The sequence below is a fragment of the Pyrgilauda ruficollis genome, unplaced genomic scaffold (genome assembly GCF_017590135.1).
Source record: "Pyrgilauda ruficollis isolate IOZ18807 unplaced genomic scaffold, ASM1759013v1 scaffold162, whole genome shotgun sequence".
Classification (NCBI taxonomy): Eukaryota; Metazoa; Chordata; class Aves; order Passeriformes; family Passeridae; genus Pyrgilauda; species Pyrgilauda ruficollis.
This window is the reverse complement of record NW_024514987.1, coordinates 358,335-376,164: the sequence shown is the minus strand read 5'-3', so window position 1 is coordinate 376,164 and position 17,830 is coordinate 358,335. Positions and strand designations below refer to the sequence as shown.

Here is a 17,830-nt window from a genome sequence, read left to right as displayed (position 1 = left end):
TCTTTCCGTGAGCCCGGCTTTGTTCCTGCCTGCCGACACCCGGCCGGAGCGCCCCGGATCGCCCCGCGCCTCGCTCAGCCCCCGCTGAGCCCCCGCTGGGATGGAGGAGGCAGGGACGCCGTGGGGATGCTTCTCCCAAACACTTCAAGCCCAGGAAAACAACCCCCGGCCTTCACATCACCCCCTCTGCACGCTGGAATTCAGGAGAACGGGATTCAGGGCCCTTCGGCCCTTCCCGGCCGAGCCCCTGGGGTTGGGGTGCCCAGGTGCCATCGAGGGGCTCCCGTGGCAGCAGCGTGAGGGTGACCAGCCCCAGCGAGGTCCCCACAGCCCCTCCATGGTGAGCTGATCCCGAGGGAACAAGGAACAGGTGAGCAGAACCACGGCCTGTCTTCCACCCTCTGCCCAGGACACAAGGCAGACCCACAGAGATCCTCCAAGAACTTCCATCGGGCACAAAACCCACCCCCCACCGCGGGACTGGGACCAAAGGGGCACCCCAACGTACCCGGCCTGCCAAAATCCACCTCCTTGCCTTGGAAAACCCCAGGCAGGAATCCCTGGGTGGCTTAATCTGAGCTCACACTCCTTCAGGCAGCAAAGCCATCATTTGGGTTGGGGTCCCCAGGCCTGGTGAAGCCCTCCCAGCCTGCCCAGGACGATCCTGCCCCCCCTGAATTTGGGATCCCCCTTGCCCAGCAGGGACACGAGTGGGGCAGGGATGGCTCAGCCTTGGGCTGGTGTCTGAGCCCTGCCAGAGGGGCTGAGCTGCTGCTGAATTTTGGCTGAGAGGAGGCTCAGGGAGGCTCTGCTGCGCTGGTGCCATGGCCAGCAGCGGTGGGTGCAGGGCAGAGCCCAGATCCCAGCACAGGGGCTGCACCATCACCCCAGAGAGCACCCATGGGTGCCCCAAAGGCCAAAGGGCAGGGCCAGAAGGGGCATCCCAAACCATTCTGTGGCTCTGTGATCACCCCGGGGAGGGGACACCCAGTTAAGCCCAGCCCTGGGTGCTGCCCAGGCCGGAGCACGTCTCCAGCCCCTGAGCCGAGGGCAGGCGTGGGCTGGGCTGGCAGAGGCAGAGGATGCTCGTGGCTGTTCCCAGGGCACTGGAGCGATGCTCAGAGCCCGTCTAGCCACCCTGCCCGGCCCTGCTGCTCCCCCTGGCTGTGGGGACGCTGCCAGCTCCCAAAACACCAGCGGACAACGCGTTTTTCCAAGGGGTGCTCACAGTGCCCCGGGTCCTGCGGGCGCTGCCCATTGCTCCTGCCCATTGCAGGAGGGTGCAGAGCTTGGATGGCTGAGACCGCCCCGGACTGTGCCACAGCCCAGCTCGGGAAGCTCCTGGCTCCCATCCCCACGGCTGCTGGCACAGCACTGCCAGCCCTCGGTGGCTTCCCTCGGCGCTGCTCGGGCCTGCCCAGGCAGGAGCCGTTCCCCTCCACCCGCGGAGCAGAGCCAGACACCAGAGTACACTAAATAGGAGAAACTTTCATTTTGTTACAAAAGTAAAAGGCGTAAACAGACGGTGAATCCTACAGGGCCGGGACAGGCCTGGCTGCTCCACTCGGCGCTCAGCCCAGCGAGGCTGCTCGAGGTGCTGGAGCCCTTCCCCTAAAGCCAGAGCCGTGCTGGGATGAGGCTGGCAGGGGGAGCTGGCCCTGCAGGGGCTGCAGGGATGAACCGACCAGGTACAAATTCCCATCGGGAAAGTCCTCTGGCACACGGACACGGGAGGGTTTGGGGCTGGTGCCCCTGGCTTGGCTCTGGAGAGATCCTGCTCCTTCCAAAATCCCGTTGGGACGCCAACCACGACATTCCAGCATCGGGGATGGACGGGAGGACGCCGTCCCGAGTGCCCCCGGGGAGCCCCCGGCGGCGGGGATGGGACGTGGCTGCGGTTATCTATCCCTGCTTGTTGGGGGCTGTATGGCTCTGAGCTCCCTGTATGGCTCGGGGGAGGGAGGGAGGGAGGCGAGCAGAGGCACTCGAGGTGGTCATGGCTGTGGGCTCTTGCTCCGGCTGCTGCGGCGCTGGATCCGCCCGGAGCGAGGGAGAGCAGAGGGGAGGAAGATAAAAGGAGAGTTAGTGCCAGAAACAGAGGAGCTGCGGGAGCAGTGTGGGCATCCAGGCTGGCTGGCAGAGTGGGACCAGGGCAGAGGGAGGAGGGGGCTCCGTCCCTGCCCCGAGGCTCAGGAGCTCATGGGGGGCTGCGGGGAGGGAACAGGCCCTCAGGGGACACATCCCATCCCAAGGTGCCCCGAAGGAACTTACCCTGCTCACAGGAGCAGGAAGCGGGTGTTGCAGGGAGGGGAACGGGCAGAGGGGTCCCCTGAGCCACGGCAGGGTCAGGGTGGGGGGCCACACCTGCCCCAGGGGCCACGGCTCCCCCCAAACACCAAACCTTCCCTGGCTGGGGTTCTCTCACACAGCCCCAGGCTGCAGAGTCCCCTGCCACAATGTCCCACAATGTCCCACAATGTCAGAAGGCAGACTGGGTGGCTCCAGCCCAGCACAAAGCCAGGAAAACCAAACCCTCCTCTTCTGGCAAAGCCTTCAGGTGCTCCCTCACCCCCAGAGCCCTGGCACCATGCCCCCGTGCCAGAGGGATGCTGGTGGGATGGATGGGCAGGGGGATCCAGCAGAGCTGGGGTGATGGGCTCTGAGCCAGAGCTGCCATGCAGTGCAGAGATGGGTGGCTGCAGAGGTGAAGGGAGAAGGAAGCACTTTCTTACCAGCCAACCCTCAGAAATCAGGGCAAACGTCCGAGGAGGGGCAAGTCCCGTCAGGCTGTGCAGGAAATGGCAAAGTCCTGGCAGGCATCCTCCTGGGGGAGACACCAGAGGTTATGCACCTCACGCCTGCCACGGGGCCACAGGGGCTGGCACAGCTGGGGAAGGGACACTGAGGTGACAACAGGGGAAGGGATGAGCCCCTGCCCAGCCTGGAAACGTGGGACAGCAAATTCCCTTCACTCCAGCAGGAGTCACAGCAGCGTCAGCTGCTGCTCATCCCTCCCAGCAGGAGCTTCCAGGAGTTTCCAGGTGAGGCCTGAGCCTGACAGAGCCCAGCTGGCACCTGGGAGATGCCAAACCCTGGGACACACCTGCCCCCTTCTGTCCTCAAGGAGGAAAAGAATCATCCAAGCAGTTAACTCTTTCAAAATAGAATTTTATTGAGTAACAAAGGAAACTGGTTTAAATAAAAACAGGAAGGAGTCTGGCCCCTGGTAACCCCCTCCTCACTGCTCCTCTCCATCCCCCTGGCACAGGCACTTGCAGAGTACAAAGCACGATGCTGGTGAGCTCAGGGGGGCTGGGCTGCCCCCCAAAATGTGCTGCCCCTGCCCCAGGTTGAAACTGGTCTGTCTGATCCAAGGAAACCTGACAGGCAGCTCGGCACTGTGAGCCTCTGCCTGGTGCCAACGTGCACAGTGCTCCCTGCACAGGACAGAAAATGTTCTACGTAGAAAAAAGTCCTACAAATTGTGCAAAAATATCCAGCAGCTTTGAAGAACACGATTCAAGTATTGCTACAAGGTTTGTGACTCTGCCTTCGCCCCAGGGACACGGAGCTGGCTGCCTGGGTGCAGAGGGATGCTCGTGGATGAGCAGCTGGAATGGCTCCAGGGCACTGGGGACAGCCCTGGGGACACTCTGCTGCTCAGAAACCCAAACCAAGAGCACACCACGAGCTCATCAGAGACCAGCACCCCTCACTGCTTCCTTGTGAACCCCCAGCTGGGAATGGTGTGACCCTCAGGAGTTCACACACTCTTCTGCTGCCTTTTGGTCTCCCACAGACAGGACACAATCCTGGGAAGCTCCAGCTCCCAAACCTGACCCCTGCAGCCTTGTGACCTGCATCTCTGAGAGTCACAGAGCACAGAGTGTTCCTTCTTCCCTGCTGGATGAGTGTCCCCTGACTTGTGTCCTTGCTGCAAAACGTGTCTGACCAACTGGCAGGGCCAAAACACAGCCCCAGCCAGGAAAGAGGATCAGCAGGGATCACCCAGGACATCCCCACTGGCCCCCAGGTGTGCTGGGAGCCAGAGTCCTCCCAGCTGAACAGCCCAGCTCGCCAAGGCCCAGCAGCTCCTGGAGAGGGAAGCTGCTGCAGCCTGAGAGCCACAAGAGCCCTGCCAGGTGGGCCAGGGGAGCAGGGTGTGCTGATGGAGCTAACAGGGGCACCAGGGAGGTGACACCTCCTCCAGCCCAGCCCCAGCTGGGAATCATCTGCCAGTGCCCAGCTCCCAGCCTTGGCCCCTCTCATTCCCAGCAGGAATCACAGCAATGCCCTGGAGCTCAGGGGTCTGGGGACTCCTGGGGACCCCCTGTTTCCAGCACGAGTCCAAGGGTCCCACAAGCTGTTGGGCTCTGTCAGGCAACACCCCTGACAGGCCACAGCACAGTGAAACAAATAAACAAAAAGTAATAAATAAATGTAAAAAAAAAAGAAGGCAACGCATGGCTCGAGCCTTTGGCAGCTCAGGGCTGTCCCACCTGAGCCAGGGCTGTGACAGGGAAGGTACTGGCTGGAGCAAGTGCAGGCACAGCAGGCACTGGGAGCATCACAGCACTGCTAGGGAATGCCTCCTACCATGCTGGTGTCAGTTTTGGCTCCAAGGGAAGGGATTTCACTCTTGGGACTGGACGGGGTCCCCATGTCTGGCTGGATAAATCCTCTTCTGTCTATCAAGCTGGAAAACAGGAAGGGAAGAGCAGTTCAGGGAACAAAGACTGAAGCTGGGAGCTCACAGGCCACAGGGCAGGCTCCTCTCCCAGGAGCTGCAGAGCACAGTACAGGCAGGATGCTGGAGCACAGGGTTCTGCCCAGCACAGGAGCCACAGACCCCTCCCATGAGCCATTGACCCCCTCCCAGGAGCCACAGACCCCTCCCAGGAGCCACAGACCCCCTCCCAGGAGGCACAGACCCCCTCCCATGAGCCACAGACCCCTCCCAGGAGCCACAGACCCCTCCCAGAAGCCTTTCTCTGCAGAGTGGGAATTTCCTCCCCCGATCAGAGCAGGTTTGTGCTGCCATGGCCTGTGACAGGTCTGTCCTTGCCAAGGCTCCTCTCCCACAGCAGGAGGCAGCTCCCAGTGCCTGCAGGCCACGGGCTCTTACCTGGGATGGAATGGTCCACACAGCACTGCACAGCAGTTTGTGAGGATGCTTTTATGGCTGTAGGGATTGGCAAACTCTGAGCCCCTCTTGTTTGACCAGGACCCTTTGATCTGAAAGGATGGACAGAGATTAGGAGGGGCAGGATGGAGAGCAGACAGTGACACAACAGTGGACCCTTGCAGGGGTGGAAAGTTTGTCCCAGAGCAGGGGGAGGACACCTGCAGGCACTGAGGCTGCTGAGGTGCAGCCCTGCAGCTGCAGAGCTCCCAGGCTGTGCCCTCCCTGTGCTGCACAGCAATGTCACTGTCACTGCTGTCACCACTGTCACCACGTGCCACAGCACCCCGTCCTCCTGCTGCCCTCGTGGTCTCTCTCTCTGTCTGGCACCCATCAGAGCAGGGCCCCTGGTCCCTCAGGCTGCACAAACAGCGAGGGATTCCCAGCCCAGGGCTCCTGTTCCCAGCCCAGCAGCTGCCCCAGCTCTGCCCCGAAACTGGCTGTGGCACAGGGGCTGGGCAGCTGCCACAGCTGCCTCAGGCTGCACGGAGCCAGCACCAGCACCTTCCCCAGCACATTTCCTCCTCTTGTTCAACTTCCTCTGCCCAGCTGCAGCACGAGGCTGGAGCCACTGGTGCTCCCAGGGCTGGGGTACAAACTGTGAGCTTCACTCACACAGCCCTGAGCAGTTCTGCCACACCTCTGAGTGTAAGGTGGAGGGGAAAAGGGAAAAAGCAAAACCAAAAGGGATGCAAACACACTTTCTGCAGTGCTGGAAGCTCCCAGCAAGGATTACAGGTACTTCTGGCCAGAAGGGCGAATTTTGATTCTGAGGATCAGACAGATCCTGCTTTTCCATACAATCTGCCCCACTCAGGGCACTCATTTGGTCCTTGGAGCCTGTGCACACCCCAGATTTGAAGGTAAATCTCATCAGATGTCTGCACATTGTTTGCTAATTAGAGATGAGGAACTGCCAGACACAAAGGGACTGGCCCAGGGTCCCAGAGGAAACCCATGGTTACACAGGATGCTGAATTCAGATCACCAAGCTCACACCCAAATACTCCCCTGGGGCAGCCTTCCTTTTTTAATCTCACAACTCCTAATTTTAAGCGAGGCCACAAACAGACTGGAAAAAACCCACACGTGATGGTTCTAACTCAGCCACCTGAAAGTGCAGCCGTGGGCACAGGCTGTGTGCTCTGCACTGGGTTATCACAGAGTGAAACTCTGCACTGAGGCAGCCAAGAATGCCCTGAAAACTGCTCAGCAGGGGCTGTGGGCAGCCTGGCAGCAGGACAAGCACCCAGGTACTTACATCTTCGTTCGTCGTCAGGTTGGAGGCGACTAAGTACGTGTGAAAACCTGAGAGGCCCAAAATGGACCAGACTGAGAAAAAACAAATCACCAGCTCCAGCACAGTGAAACAGAAGTCAAGGAAGTCTCAGGGAATAAAATCATCCCACGAGGAGAGGCAGAGGAGTGTATGGGGAGGTTTGGGCAAGCTTCCCATTCCCCCAGCTGGTTTGCAGGGATCCAGCAAGGCACAGCCTGCTCCAACTCTTCCCTTTCCACCTAAACCTGCAAACTGGGAAACAACCCACCCTCAGTCCCAGGTAGCCAGGGGACTAAATTAATTTGGGGAAGGGACACCAGGGTGACCTGCAAAGAGCTCCTGGCCCCTCTCTGTGAGTGATTGGCAGTGCTGGGCACCCTGAGCAGCTGCTGCCAGCAGAAGGATATCTCGCAGGGGTTGTCTTCAGAGTGGCCAGGAACCCATCCCTCTGAGAGCCTGCAAAGCAAACAACAAGGAATGGCATCCCAGCAGGCAGGCCTGCCCCTCCAGCCAGAACTCCACCCCCGTGGGCCGCGTGGATCTGTCTGTCTGCCTGAGGAACACCCGCAGTCTGGGATGCTGCAGCAATGTCAGTGCAGGGCTCCAGGAGACTTGGGGCTGGTGGGAAAGTCCCCTTCCCTGCCAGGGTAAGGTGGAAGCACCAGCAGCTCACCTGCTCTGGGGAAGCAAATCCCACCCCCAGCCCCCAAAGCCCCTGTGCAGCGAGGTGAAGGCAGAGCCGTGGGCTGCTGAGACCCCGCAGAGCCTTCCCCTGCTGGGTGCCAGGGGAGCAGGGAGCCAGAGCTGTGCTGGAGCAGCGCTGCCCCCCGGCAGGACTCACGCAGGGTGAGGTGGGTGACGACGCAGGCGAAGATGAAGGCGGTGAGGAAGGACAGGGACAGGATGAAGGCGTAGAAGTAGCGGTAGTTGCGCTTGCCCACGCAGTTGCCCACCCAGGGGCAGTGGTGATCGAATCTCTCTGCAACAAAGGCTCCAGGTGAGGAGGGCTGCTGCCACCTCACACCCAGCATGGAGCAGACTCTGCTCAGCCCCCCAAACCCATCTTCCCCCCGTGCCCCGGGGGCAGAACCTCTCTGCAGCAGTTTCCATGGCGCCTGGCCACACACAGTGAGGAGCCTGCAGCAAACCTTGTGTTTGTGGAGGCCTGCACTGCATTTTACAGAACCCTCCTCCCAAAACCAGGGAAAACAGAGCCATGGAGTCTTGGATGTGCTGCTCCTTGCCCTGAAACACTGCTCTACTGCTGCTTTCAATTTAAATGCAAAGGAGACAGACCATGCAGTATCCTGTTTTACAATCCTTCAGGAGCAGCAAAAATCTGTCCAGGAACACAAGTGACAGGATCAGTGACAGAACCTGAGGGAATGGCTGGAGCTGTGTCAGTGCAGGCCAGGCTAGATATTGAGACAAGATTCTTCCCCCAGAGGGTGCTGGCACTGCCCAGGCTCCCCAGGAAATGCTCCCGGCCCCAAGGCTGCCAGAGCTCCAGGAGAGTTTGGACAGCACTGCCAGGGTGCCCAGGGTGGGATTGCTGGAAGGTCTGTGCAGGGCAGGGGCTGGATCAGAGATGCCTGTGGGTCCCTCCCAGCTGAGGACACCCTGGTTCTTGCCCAGCCTTCCCCCAGCCCCGCTCACCCACGCAGTTGTCGCAGACGCTGCAGTGCGAGGTGCGCGGCGGCCGGAACATCTTGCAGGTGTAGCAGTACTTGAGCTTCACCACGTACTTGTTGATCACCACCTCCATGGTGCGGGCTGGGGGACGGTACGTGGAGCTGCCCATGCTGTCTGCAGGGACAAGGAGGGACACTCACACCCCTGTGCCAGCCCCAGCTGCGGCAGGGGCAGGCACACGCTCTCCGGGCTTTAACAGAACACAGGACAGGATTTGTAGCAGGGTGGGCAGCCGAGAGCTCCAGCCAGCCCCTCACGTTATTTATGGCCTGTCTTTATTCAGGGGTGATGCTGCTGGGATGCCAAGAGGAAGCAGTGAGTGCCACTGCTGTGGGGTGTCAATAATTCACAAGCAGTGAGTGTGAAGCAGCAGCCCAGGAACGCCAGCTCATGTCTGTGTGTCCAGCGGGTCACAGCAGGCAGCCTGGCTGTGAAGGCACGTGTGGCTCTGCCACAGGAGCATCCCTGCCACTGCCAGCCCACAGCTGCAGCACTCCCAGCCTGCAGGGACTCGTGGGGATGGACAGCAGCAGGTCTCAAGTGCTCCAGTAGATTCCCTGGAATCTGACATGTTTGTGTTCGTAGCACAAGAGGATTCTTCCTCCTCCAGGTTTAAACTGAGGATTTTTAGGGGCACTGCAAGTGTGTGCTGGCACTCCATTATTCCCTGGGGGCTGGAGACTGTTCCTGTACACAGCAATAGCTGGAAACCCCCAGTATCATGTTTGCAATTTTGGGGGTTATTCCTTTTAGTCACTTCCAAAAAAGTACCTTTCCAACTGTGAGGAATTCTTTGAAAATAGTGATGCTACAGTGAGCATGTTAAGAGGATAATAAGTGGATTATATTAGCAGTAACAGCTGGCACATCAGGCAGCATCTGCAGCCAGATTACTGCTTTAGGCCCTTATAAATAGAAACACGGATCAACACTCTGGGGATATTTAAAAACCATTTTTAAAGGCAGATGTAGAATTACTGCCTTGCATCTGTCTTCAGCAGGACAAATTCAAGCTGTCTCACATCAGCTTTGCTAAAGCATTTGCTCCAACCTGTCACATCAACGAGGTCCTTGGCTCCTGGATGCAAACACCTCCTTGGCTGTCCCCAAACCAGCGTGACAGAGCAGTTTTTAGAAGAGGACAAACATCAGCCCACTCTAAAGAACACCTTGCAGCACAGCAGGCTCAATGGCAATATCAAAAAGCATTAATTATCCTTCAACTCTGCTGCCTAGGAAAGCACTGGGACTGAACAGGAGCAAAAAGCACCTGAGCTGCTCTGCAGATCCTCTCTGAGGCACTGCCTGCTGTGCCAGAGGAGCTCGTTGCACCTCTCATCATGACTGCTAAACACTCTCAAGCCTCACAATCTGACACTCTGGATTTTTCTTCCCCCCCTGGACAAACCTAAAGGAGCCAAGACCCAAAGAAGAGGCCTCATTGAGCCTGGAAGGTGCACAGACACACACAGAGCTAAAACCAGGAGAGGGAGCAGAGCTCTCACCAATTCGCTTCTCCAGGTCTGCAGCCTCGCTGGGGGTGGCTCTGGGCAGGATTCCTGGGTCTCTGAAGCTGGTCTGGAGCAGGCAGCTGATGACAAAGAAGAAGAGGATGGCAGCGATGATGGGGATGGCCAGGGTCAGGTGATTGGCAAGGAACGGGCAGCTGTGGAAAGATAAATAAAATGGAATTGTTATCAATCATTGCACAGACCTGCTGTCAGCTGGGACACCACACCACGACCTGCCACGGGGTAATGGGCTCAGCAGCCGAGCTGGGGCTGCTCCTGCAGAGATGGGACTGCTGTGATCACAGCCCACAGCAGGGCAGCTCACAGGCAGCAGCTGAGGACAGCAGAGGACACAGCCCTGCACACACAGAGCCACTGTCCCTCCTGCAGAGGGGATCAGCACCCAGAGCCAGCACAGCATGGGCTGCCCCAGCCCTCAGGGCTGCAGGCAGTGCTCAGGCACTGCAGCACTCTGAGAGGATTAAGCAACTTTTGTTTCACCTCCCCAGCTCAGCTGTCCAGAACAAAGCACCCACCAAGCAACAAAACCCCTTCAAGTCCAAGCCTGAGCCCCTCAGTCATTGACAGAAAGGTCTGTGAAAGGAGAATTGTGAGCTGGTTGTCACCCCTTTCCTGAGAGAACCTCCAGAGCCCACTCTTGTTCCCACCAGGGACCAAGAAATCACAGAAATCATAAAATCCCCAAATGGTTTGGTTTGGACCTTAAAGATCATCCCATCCCACCCCTGCCATGGGCAGGGACACCTTCCACTGTCCCAGGCTGCTCCAAGCCCTGTCCAGCCTGGCCTTGGACATTTCCAGGGATGGGGCAGACCCAGCTGCTCTGGGCACCCTGTGCCAGGTCTTCCCACAGAAACCATGAAATACAGACACAGACACGACGTATTTGCTGTACACCCGGCAAACTGCAGCCTGTGCAACAGAGGCATCCTGCTAAAATAACAACTTGGGAGAGCCCCGGGGCATCTTCGAGCACGAGAGAGTGACTCGGCAAGAAGGGAGGCAGAGCAGATGTCCCGTGTGCTCTGCCTGGCCACACAAAGCCGGCACTGTGCTGAGCTGAGCTGCCCCCGACCTGGCAGAGAGCTGCCAGGGCACGGAGGATGCTGAGAAAGGGGTTTTTCCATCGGGACGCCGTGCCTGCCTCCCGCAGCTGCCTGTCCCTTTCAGCTCATCTGACTTCTCAGAACCTCTAATCCGATCAAGCACTTTCATCTCCCCACCAGCAGGCTCGGGCAGCTTTTCTGCGAGACTCGCAGGGATAACGCCGTGATCCAAAGGCAGGCGTGGGCCCCTGCTCCAGGGAAGAGCGGCTCCCATCCCTCCCGGGACAGAGAGGGAGGCAGGACACAGAACCCTCCAGGTGTCAGGAAGCAGGGTGCTCCTTCCCCAGCTCCCCAGGGCAGCACAGGACACCCCGGGATGCTCCTGGCTCTCCCCTCCCTCAGGCGGCAGGAGCAGGGAGCTTCCCTGGAGCAGCTTCCAAAGGAAAGGACTGGGGAGATGCAGCTCCCAATTCCCCTGACTCTGCTGCACAGTGGGGGCTGAGCTCCAGCGCAGACCCTCGAGGTGGGACCCCGAAGGGTTTCACCATTTAAAGAAACACTGCTCCTAGATCCCAGTGGTGGACAAAGCCCACGAGCCTTGGGGGTTCTCTGGGTGCAATTTTGGGCCAACTCTCTTCTTGGGAGCAAAAGGAGAGACCTGGGGGCTGTATTTAGAGGCCGGGGGAGCACGCTAGGGGGACGTTAAACCCCTTCCTGGGGCCAGACTGAGCAAACAGAGCGCAGAACGACCCCTGCCCCCCATAAACACACCTGGGCACAGGTGAGGGGGCACTAACTGCCTGCACAGGGGGTCTGGGGGCTGCACCCAGAAAGGGCTCGGGGGGCAGCGGGGAGCAGGGACAGCGGGGATCCCACGGGGGAGGTGACCCCCAGCCCACGTCCCTCCCAGCGCGGGATGCCAGCTAACCCCGGCTGCCCCAAGGGCAGGCCGTAAGCGGGGGAGACAAGCAGCCCCGCGGGGAGGCCCCGAGGCACGGAGCCCGCACGGCTCGGGGCCCCGAGCCCGCCGGCCCAGACTCACTCGAAGGCGAAGAAGAGGCCGCTGGTGGCCAGGATGAGGCCGAGCGTGAGGGCGAAGACGCCGCTGTGCCGCGCTAGCATGAGGCGGCCGCCGCAGTAGAAGCGGTTGCGGCCCGGGAACACCTCCCACTTCCTGCGGGGCCGCCGCGCCGCTCCGGCCCGCGGGGCCGCCGACCCGCCCGGGCCCGGGCCCGGGCTGGCCCGGCCCCGCCCCGCCGCACAGCGCCCCCTGCCGGCCCCGCCGCCACCGGGAGCGCAGCGGGCCCGTCCCGGCACCGACCCCGGAACCCGTCACTCCCACTCCGACCCTGCCGCGACCCCGGAACCCGTGACTCCCACTCCGACCCTGCCCCGATCCCGGCCTGGCCCGGCGGAACGGGCTGAGCCGCCTCTCCGGTAACTTTCACGTGTTTATTAGGGTCGTGCATGTGCCCACGTAGCGCCCGCCACCCCCGCCGTGCTCCCTGCCCAGCCTGGCTCGGAACCTGGAACAGGGACCGTGGAAAAGGAACCGGAACAGTGGGAACGGCTCAGGGCGCTGGACCCTCCGTGCCCACAGCACATCCCAGGGAACCCCAAATCCAGCACAGCATCCTGCCACAAATCCGTGCCTGCCGTAATCTCCCCCAGGAGATGCAGGAGCCCAGCTGCGTACCCCATCCCAGGCGGGTGATGGGAATTTCGGCCGTCAGCAATGCCAGCTGAGCGGGGCGGGATGCTGCAGCATCACACCTCAGAGAACATCCTGCCCGGGACATGGCAACGGAGGAGTAACACCTTTGTAACTGCAGCCACCTCAGGCTTCCAGAGCGGTGAGTTTCAGCTCTGAGCAGAGCTCCTGCCCCGCTGCTGGCCTGTGCCAGCGCAGCCCGCTACGTCCACGGGAAGAAGTTGCAGTGCAGGATCAGCCCCAGCAGCCAGTAGCCCAGGAAGAAGCCCAGGATGCTCTTGCTGAGGGGGGTAATCGATCGCCAGTTCAGCAGCAGCCTCACAACGGGGTTGTCCGAGGTCCTTTTCCCACAGGAACGGTGAGATTTACCCGGAACAGGCTCCCCAGAGGTTGGATTGTCAGTCCCTGTGCTCCAGAGTAAAGGTTCGTGTTCCTGAAGCAGGTGAGCTGGGAACCAGTACAGGATGGGAGAGGAGGAGCCAAGGAACCGGGTCAGCACCTGGAGACAACAGGCAGAGGAGAAGTCACCCAAACTGCTGTGCTGTCACCGCCCCAGCCCCACAGGGAATCCCCCCCGTCCCACCTGCACGTGCATGCAGAAGAACCCGAACACCAGCAGGGCCGTGCTGTGGACCATGTACACGAAGGCAGCGGGGCCACAAAATCCATCTCTTGCCTTTCCCCTCTCTTCACCCTTGCTCCTCTCTAGACCCAGAGTCAGGCAGTGCCGGGGGTTTGTGCTGACGTAGGTCCAGGCAGCCCATGAGCCCAGAAGGGTGACGGGCAGAGCGAGCAGGAAATTTGGGATCTGTCTGAGCTCAAAGTACCTCAGAAAGCCCACGTTCCAGTAAGTGTCTTGGATGTAGGCATAGACCAGAGGGAAGCGCTGGGAGCACCAAGGGGGTTTGGCTGCACCCACGCCTGCCACCCGATAGCCCTTGTCCCGTGCCAGCTGCAGCAGCGGCTCGGGAACGCTCTGGCCCAGGCCCGGGCCAGGCTCGCAGAACCTCACGTAGGCGTAGTACTGAAACGCGGCAAAAGGCAGGGAAACCGCGGCACACACCAGCACTGCCGAAGACACCAGGCCGAGGACTGGCTTCCACAGCAAGGGCAGCTGGCTCGGGGCCGCCGCTGTGCCCTGCAGCTGCAGCGCCAAGCGCCTGCCGCGCGAGTAGAGGAAGAAGCCGGCGTTGAGCAGCCCGTTGGCCCGCGCCCCGGCCGCCAGGCCGAAGAGCAGCCCGCTGAGCCAGCCGTGCCCCTTCTCCAGCTGCCACATGGCGCCGAAGGCCAGCAGGGCGAAGGCGCTCTCCGAGTAGGCCGCGGCCATGAACACGCCGGCCGGGCTGACGGAGAAGAGCAGCGCGGCCACGAAGGCCTGGCGGGGCCGGCGCAGCACGGCCCGGCCCAGCGCCAGCAGCGCCGCGGCCGCCAGCGCCGACAGCAGCGCGTTCAGCAGCGCGGCCGCCAGCAGCAGCCGGCTGCGGGGCTGCAGCTGCACCGGCCACGGCAGCAGCCCGGCCAGCAGCCGCAGCCCCAGCGGGAAGAGCGGCAGGAAGGCGCAGTTGTGCTCCAGCAGGTAGCCGCGCTCGGCGATGAACAGGAAATGCTCGGCGTCCCAGCGGCCCAGCCCGCCCAGCAGCCGCTCCACCAGCGCGTCCCACGGGCCCCGCGGGCCGGACCGCGGCGGCGAGAAGGCGTCGGCGGCGTGGTCCGGGATCAGCAGGTTAAACACGGCCTGTAAAACAAGAGAGGGCTGGCAGAGATGCTCCGGTACCCAGAGCTCCTGGGCTCCAGCAAGGGGGGAGGGTGGCACCGAGGCCGGACCCCAAGATGCCCAGGAGGCTGTGAAAAGGTGCAGACGCAACCTTTTGGGGTATTTACATCTGAACAGAATAACGCTCTGGGATCCAGCATGGATCCCTGCAGAACTGGCCAGGGAAAGCTGCTCATGGCTGTGACTGAGCTCTGTGCTGGCTGTCACAACGAAGCTCTCCCAGGCTCAGAGCAGGATGTCTCTGGAAATAAGATTTGGGAGGAACATACAGCAGGAGATTATTGTTCCTTTTCTGTGGATAAACACACTTTGTGCCAAACCAGCCTCTTGCAGCAGCAGCATGAAAACACAGCAACTCACAAGGAGATTAATGCATTTTTACTTAACAGCAACCTGTAAGTAAAACCCCTGGCTGCAGACAGTCTGTTGGCTCTCCAGAGAGGACGATTTCCCCATTGTGCAGAACCAGCTCATGGATCTCAGGGGTACTGGGAGCAGCAAGGCCCAGCAGAGCCTCTCTGGCTGGAGGACAGACTTGCCTGCAGCAGCAGCGCCAGGGCCCGGCAGCGCAGGGAGAACCACACGACCTCTCGGAGCTGGGGGTCTGCCCTGCTCCACAGCTCCATCCCACACCCAGGAACTGCCTCAGGAGGTCACCGGTGCCAGGGGAATTCTCCTTCCAGTTTTGGAAACCTGGGTTGGTAAACACAGAGGACAAAAGAGATTTCTGGCTTCAGCCTCATTTGTGAATTTTAAGCCTTTATTTACTGTCAGGCACTTGAAAGGTGCAAGTCTCTGTGAACAAGAAAGTCGCTTATGGAAGAGATCACAGATCTGGGAGATGATGCAGAAACCTCTTTGATATTGCTCCTAAAAAAAAAAAAAATCCCTGACTCGTTAACCTTGGCCAAGACGCTGAGGGAGAGAGGCTATGGTGTGTTCCCTGACCCCCTCCCCAGGTCGGGGTAAATCCCTGGAGCAGACAGGCTGCTCGGCTGCCTCAGCAGGAACTGCAGCAGCTGGAGCCAAGCATCCTCACACACATCCAGTGCCAATGCCGTGAATGGGATCTAAGCCTCTTTTTCTTGGAATGGAGACAGAATTCCTGTGGACTCTGAGCCTAACCCCCGTGTAAGCAGTTGCTGAGAGGGGCTGCCAGGAGCTCCCTCCTCTCTCCTGCTCTGTGTTTGCCCCTGGGAAGCCAGGAATGGATTTACTCAGCTGGCTGCTGCCAGAGCAGGGTGGAAGTCAGGCACACAGCACTGGCAGGACACAAACTCCGTGCCACTCCACCCTCACCACCTGCAATTCTCCAGTATTTTGGCAAAGCTCCTGGCACCTGCCTGTCGGGCACATTCTGAATCCACCCGTCCACCTCCTCCCTGCAGACCTCGCCTGAGGGATTTCAGCCTCTTTTGGAGCCTCCCCAGTTCAGTGCCTGCATGTCCTGGGGGCCGTGGTGCCCAGCTCTGATCCCTGGCCCTGAGCAGGGGCAGGCAGGCAGGATCTGCTGTGCAGCTCTTTAAGATAAAACATTTCTTCCGTTGGCTCCCCAGCCACCAACTGCTTTTCAGTTAGAGAAACACACAGCCCACAGCTCTCGCTGGGTCCCAGTGGCACCACACCCTGCCCTTCTGTCTGCTCCAGCACTCTGTAACACACAGAGATCCCCAAATCCATCGCTCCACAACCTAAAATCACTGACATTTCCCTAGTGCCATTGTGGAGAAAAAGCCCTGCCAGGCTGAAACTGCACCAGAGGGCAGAGAGCAAATCATCAGCAAGGCAAAAACCAAGATCCAGACCGGCTCATTGACAAGTCCAATCCCCAAGCACAGGGTTATGCTTCCTATTTAACCACAAATAAAAGTTTTGGGGTTGCTCCTATTCCCCTTGTGCTCCCCAGCACTCCCAAAGCAACTGGTGGGCTGCACATTCTCCTGCATCACGAAGCTGTGACGTTATTTTAAGCGAGGGGACACTTCAACCCAGCTGTAAACTCTTTTAAAGCACATTCACAGCTGCAAATCCTATTAAAGCACAGCGGCAAGAATGGTCCTGGCACTTTAAATATAGTTTTTTCAAAAAGCAGAGAAAAAGCCTCGCCTGAATGTGCCAAGAGAGCTCAAAGCAAACAGCTTTAAAAAGCCTGTTCCTGTCACGACGCAGCACACCTTGTGACAGAGCAAAGCCTTCAAAAGAGCTGCAGCCCACAAGCCCCGTTTGGATCCAGAACGCAGCGTCGGGAATGGCTCAGCCCCAAAAATCCTGTGGGAAAGAGCACCTGCAACAACACAAAAAGGAGAGGGAGAAGGGCGTTAAAAATATTCCAGCAGGAAAAGACGCAAAGTCTGAATTAAAGATGCTTTTCTCTCTGTGTTCTGCGCTTCCCTTGGCTCCCAGCTGTGAATCCCAGGTTGGAAGCGGCGCTGGGAGAGGGATGTGGGCAGGGACGGGGCAGGGGCCGGGGAAGGAGGACGGAACGGGAGCGGCGGGTCCGTGCAGCCGCAGTGCAGGGCAGGACCAGCCGGTGGCAGCAGCCGCTCGCCACAACGGCATCGCCCGCCGCGGCCGGCAGTGAGGATGCTGCTCCATCCAGCCTGCATCCCAGCGCGGCTGGGCGCCCGGCGCCTCTCCAGCCTGCTGTGACATCCAGCAGTTGCTCCAGACACGTTTTAAAACCCCTTCTAACCAGGATGCCAAAGGAACGCAGCAGGATTTTGGAAATGCTGTTTGCCTGGCGCTGTTTCTGCGGGCGCTCTCGGCCACCCATCCCTCCTGCCCGGAGCTGCTCCAGAGGCTGCGGCTCCAGCAGCGCTTCCCGCGGACCTGGATGCCATCGGGAGCGGTTCTGTCTCTTGGGTGTGCAAAACCCACGGGGGTGTTCAGAACCCACGGGGGTGTGCAAAACCCACGGGGGTGTGCAAAACCCACGGGGGTGAAGTGAACTGCTCCGGGTCAGGACCCGGCACAGGGACGGGACAGCGCGGTGCTGCCGCGCCGGCACTGCCCGGGGCCGGTTCCGCGGCCGTCCTCCGGCAGCCAGACCCGCTGCGGCCGCTCGCGGTGCCCGCCGGGGCGGAAGGGCCGCGGAGCTCCGCTCTCCCCGCGCGGGCAGCGCCGGCCGCGCTGCTCCGGGAGCGGCGACAGCTCCCGCGCCGAGCAGCGGCCGGGCACGGAGGGACCCCCGGGCACTCGGGGCGCTCCGGCTGCCTCCAGCCCCTGCGGTGCCCGCCTGCCGCCGGCGAGGCCGCACGGCGCTGCCCGGGACTCGAACCCCGCCCGAGCCCGCGCCTGACCCGGCCCGTCCGGCTGGGCCCCTCAGGCCTCACCGTGCGGCTCCTGCCGGTCCCGGGGCCGGGCTGAGGGCGGCGGGGATACCCCGGCTCAGATCCCGGTGCCGATTCCGGTCCCGGCTCCGCTCCCGGTGCCAGTCCCGATCCCGATCCCGGTCCCGATCCCGGTTCCGGTCCCGATCCCGATCCCGGTCCCGATCCCGATCCCGGTTCCGGTACCGCAGCGCCCCCTTGCGGAGGGACGGAGGGAGGAGGAGCGCCCCCCCCCCCCCCCCCCCCCCCCCCCGCGCCCCCCCCCCCGCCCCCCCCCCCCCCCCC

At 60.7% G+C, this 17,830-nt stretch overlaps 2 protein-coding genes across 6 annotated transcripts; both read right to left on the bottom strand.

Annotated features, from left to right (window-relative positions):
* Window positions 1-1,468: 1,468 nt before the first annotated feature.
* On the bottom strand, window positions 1,469-11,983 carry ZDHHC18 (zinc finger DHHC-type palmitoyltransferase 18). Of its 3 annotated transcripts, XR_005954765.1 has the most exons (9): window positions 11,774-11,983; window positions 9,659-9,819; window positions 8,118-8,267; window positions 6,869-6,917; window positions 6,444-6,546; window positions 5,126-5,235; window positions 4,597-4,696; window positions 2,733-2,824; window positions 1,469-2,030 (listed from the first exon to the last, which is right to left on the bottom strand). XR_005954765.1 is itself a non-coding variant. In XM_041463162.1 (8 exons), exons 1-8 carry the CDS (start codon window positions 11,851-11,853, stop codon window positions 4,579-4,581), a joined length of 909 nt encoding a protein of 302 aa, XP_041319096.1. In that variant the 5' UTR covers window positions 11,854-11,983; the 3' UTR covers window positions 2,844-4,578. The 3 variants fall into 3 exon arrangements, 1 of the variants encoding a protein (XP_041319096.1); XM_041463162.1 differs by lacking the exons at window positions 1,469-2,030; window positions 2,733-2,824 and adding an exon at window positions 7,303-7,440 and having other exon boundaries at window positions 2,844-4,696; XR_005954766.1 differs by lacking the exons at window positions 1,469-2,030; window positions 2,733-2,824; window positions 4,597-4,696 and adding an exon at window positions 7,303-7,440 and having other exon boundaries at window positions 5,192-5,235; window positions 6,444-6,706; window positions 6,788-6,917.
* A 181-nt stretch (window positions 11,984-12,164) lies between these two features.
* PIGV (phosphatidylinositol glycan anchor biosynthesis class V) lies at window positions 12,165-17,686 on the bottom strand. Of its 3 annotated transcripts, XM_041463160.1 has the most exons (6): window positions 17,549-17,685; window positions 16,391-16,500; window positions 15,612-15,736; window positions 14,756-14,909; window positions 13,026-14,177; window positions 12,165-12,941 (listed from the first exon to the last, which is right to left on the bottom strand). In XM_041463160.1, exons 4-6 carry the CDS (start codon window positions 14,840-14,842, stop codon window positions 12,645-12,647), a joined length of 1,536 nt encoding a protein of 511 aa, XP_041319094.1. In that variant the 5' UTR covers window positions 14,843-14,909; window positions 15,612-15,736; window positions 16,391-16,500; window positions 17,549-17,685; the 3' UTR covers window positions 12,165-12,644. The 3 variants fall into 3 exon arrangements, with proteins under 3 accessions (XP_041319094.1, XP_041319092.1, XP_041319095.1); XM_041463158.1 differs by lacking the exon at window positions 15,612-15,736; XM_041463161.1 differs by lacking the exons at window positions 15,612-15,736; window positions 16,391-16,500 and having other exon boundaries at window positions 17,549-17,686.
* Window positions 17,687-17,830: the final 144 nt, after the last annotated feature.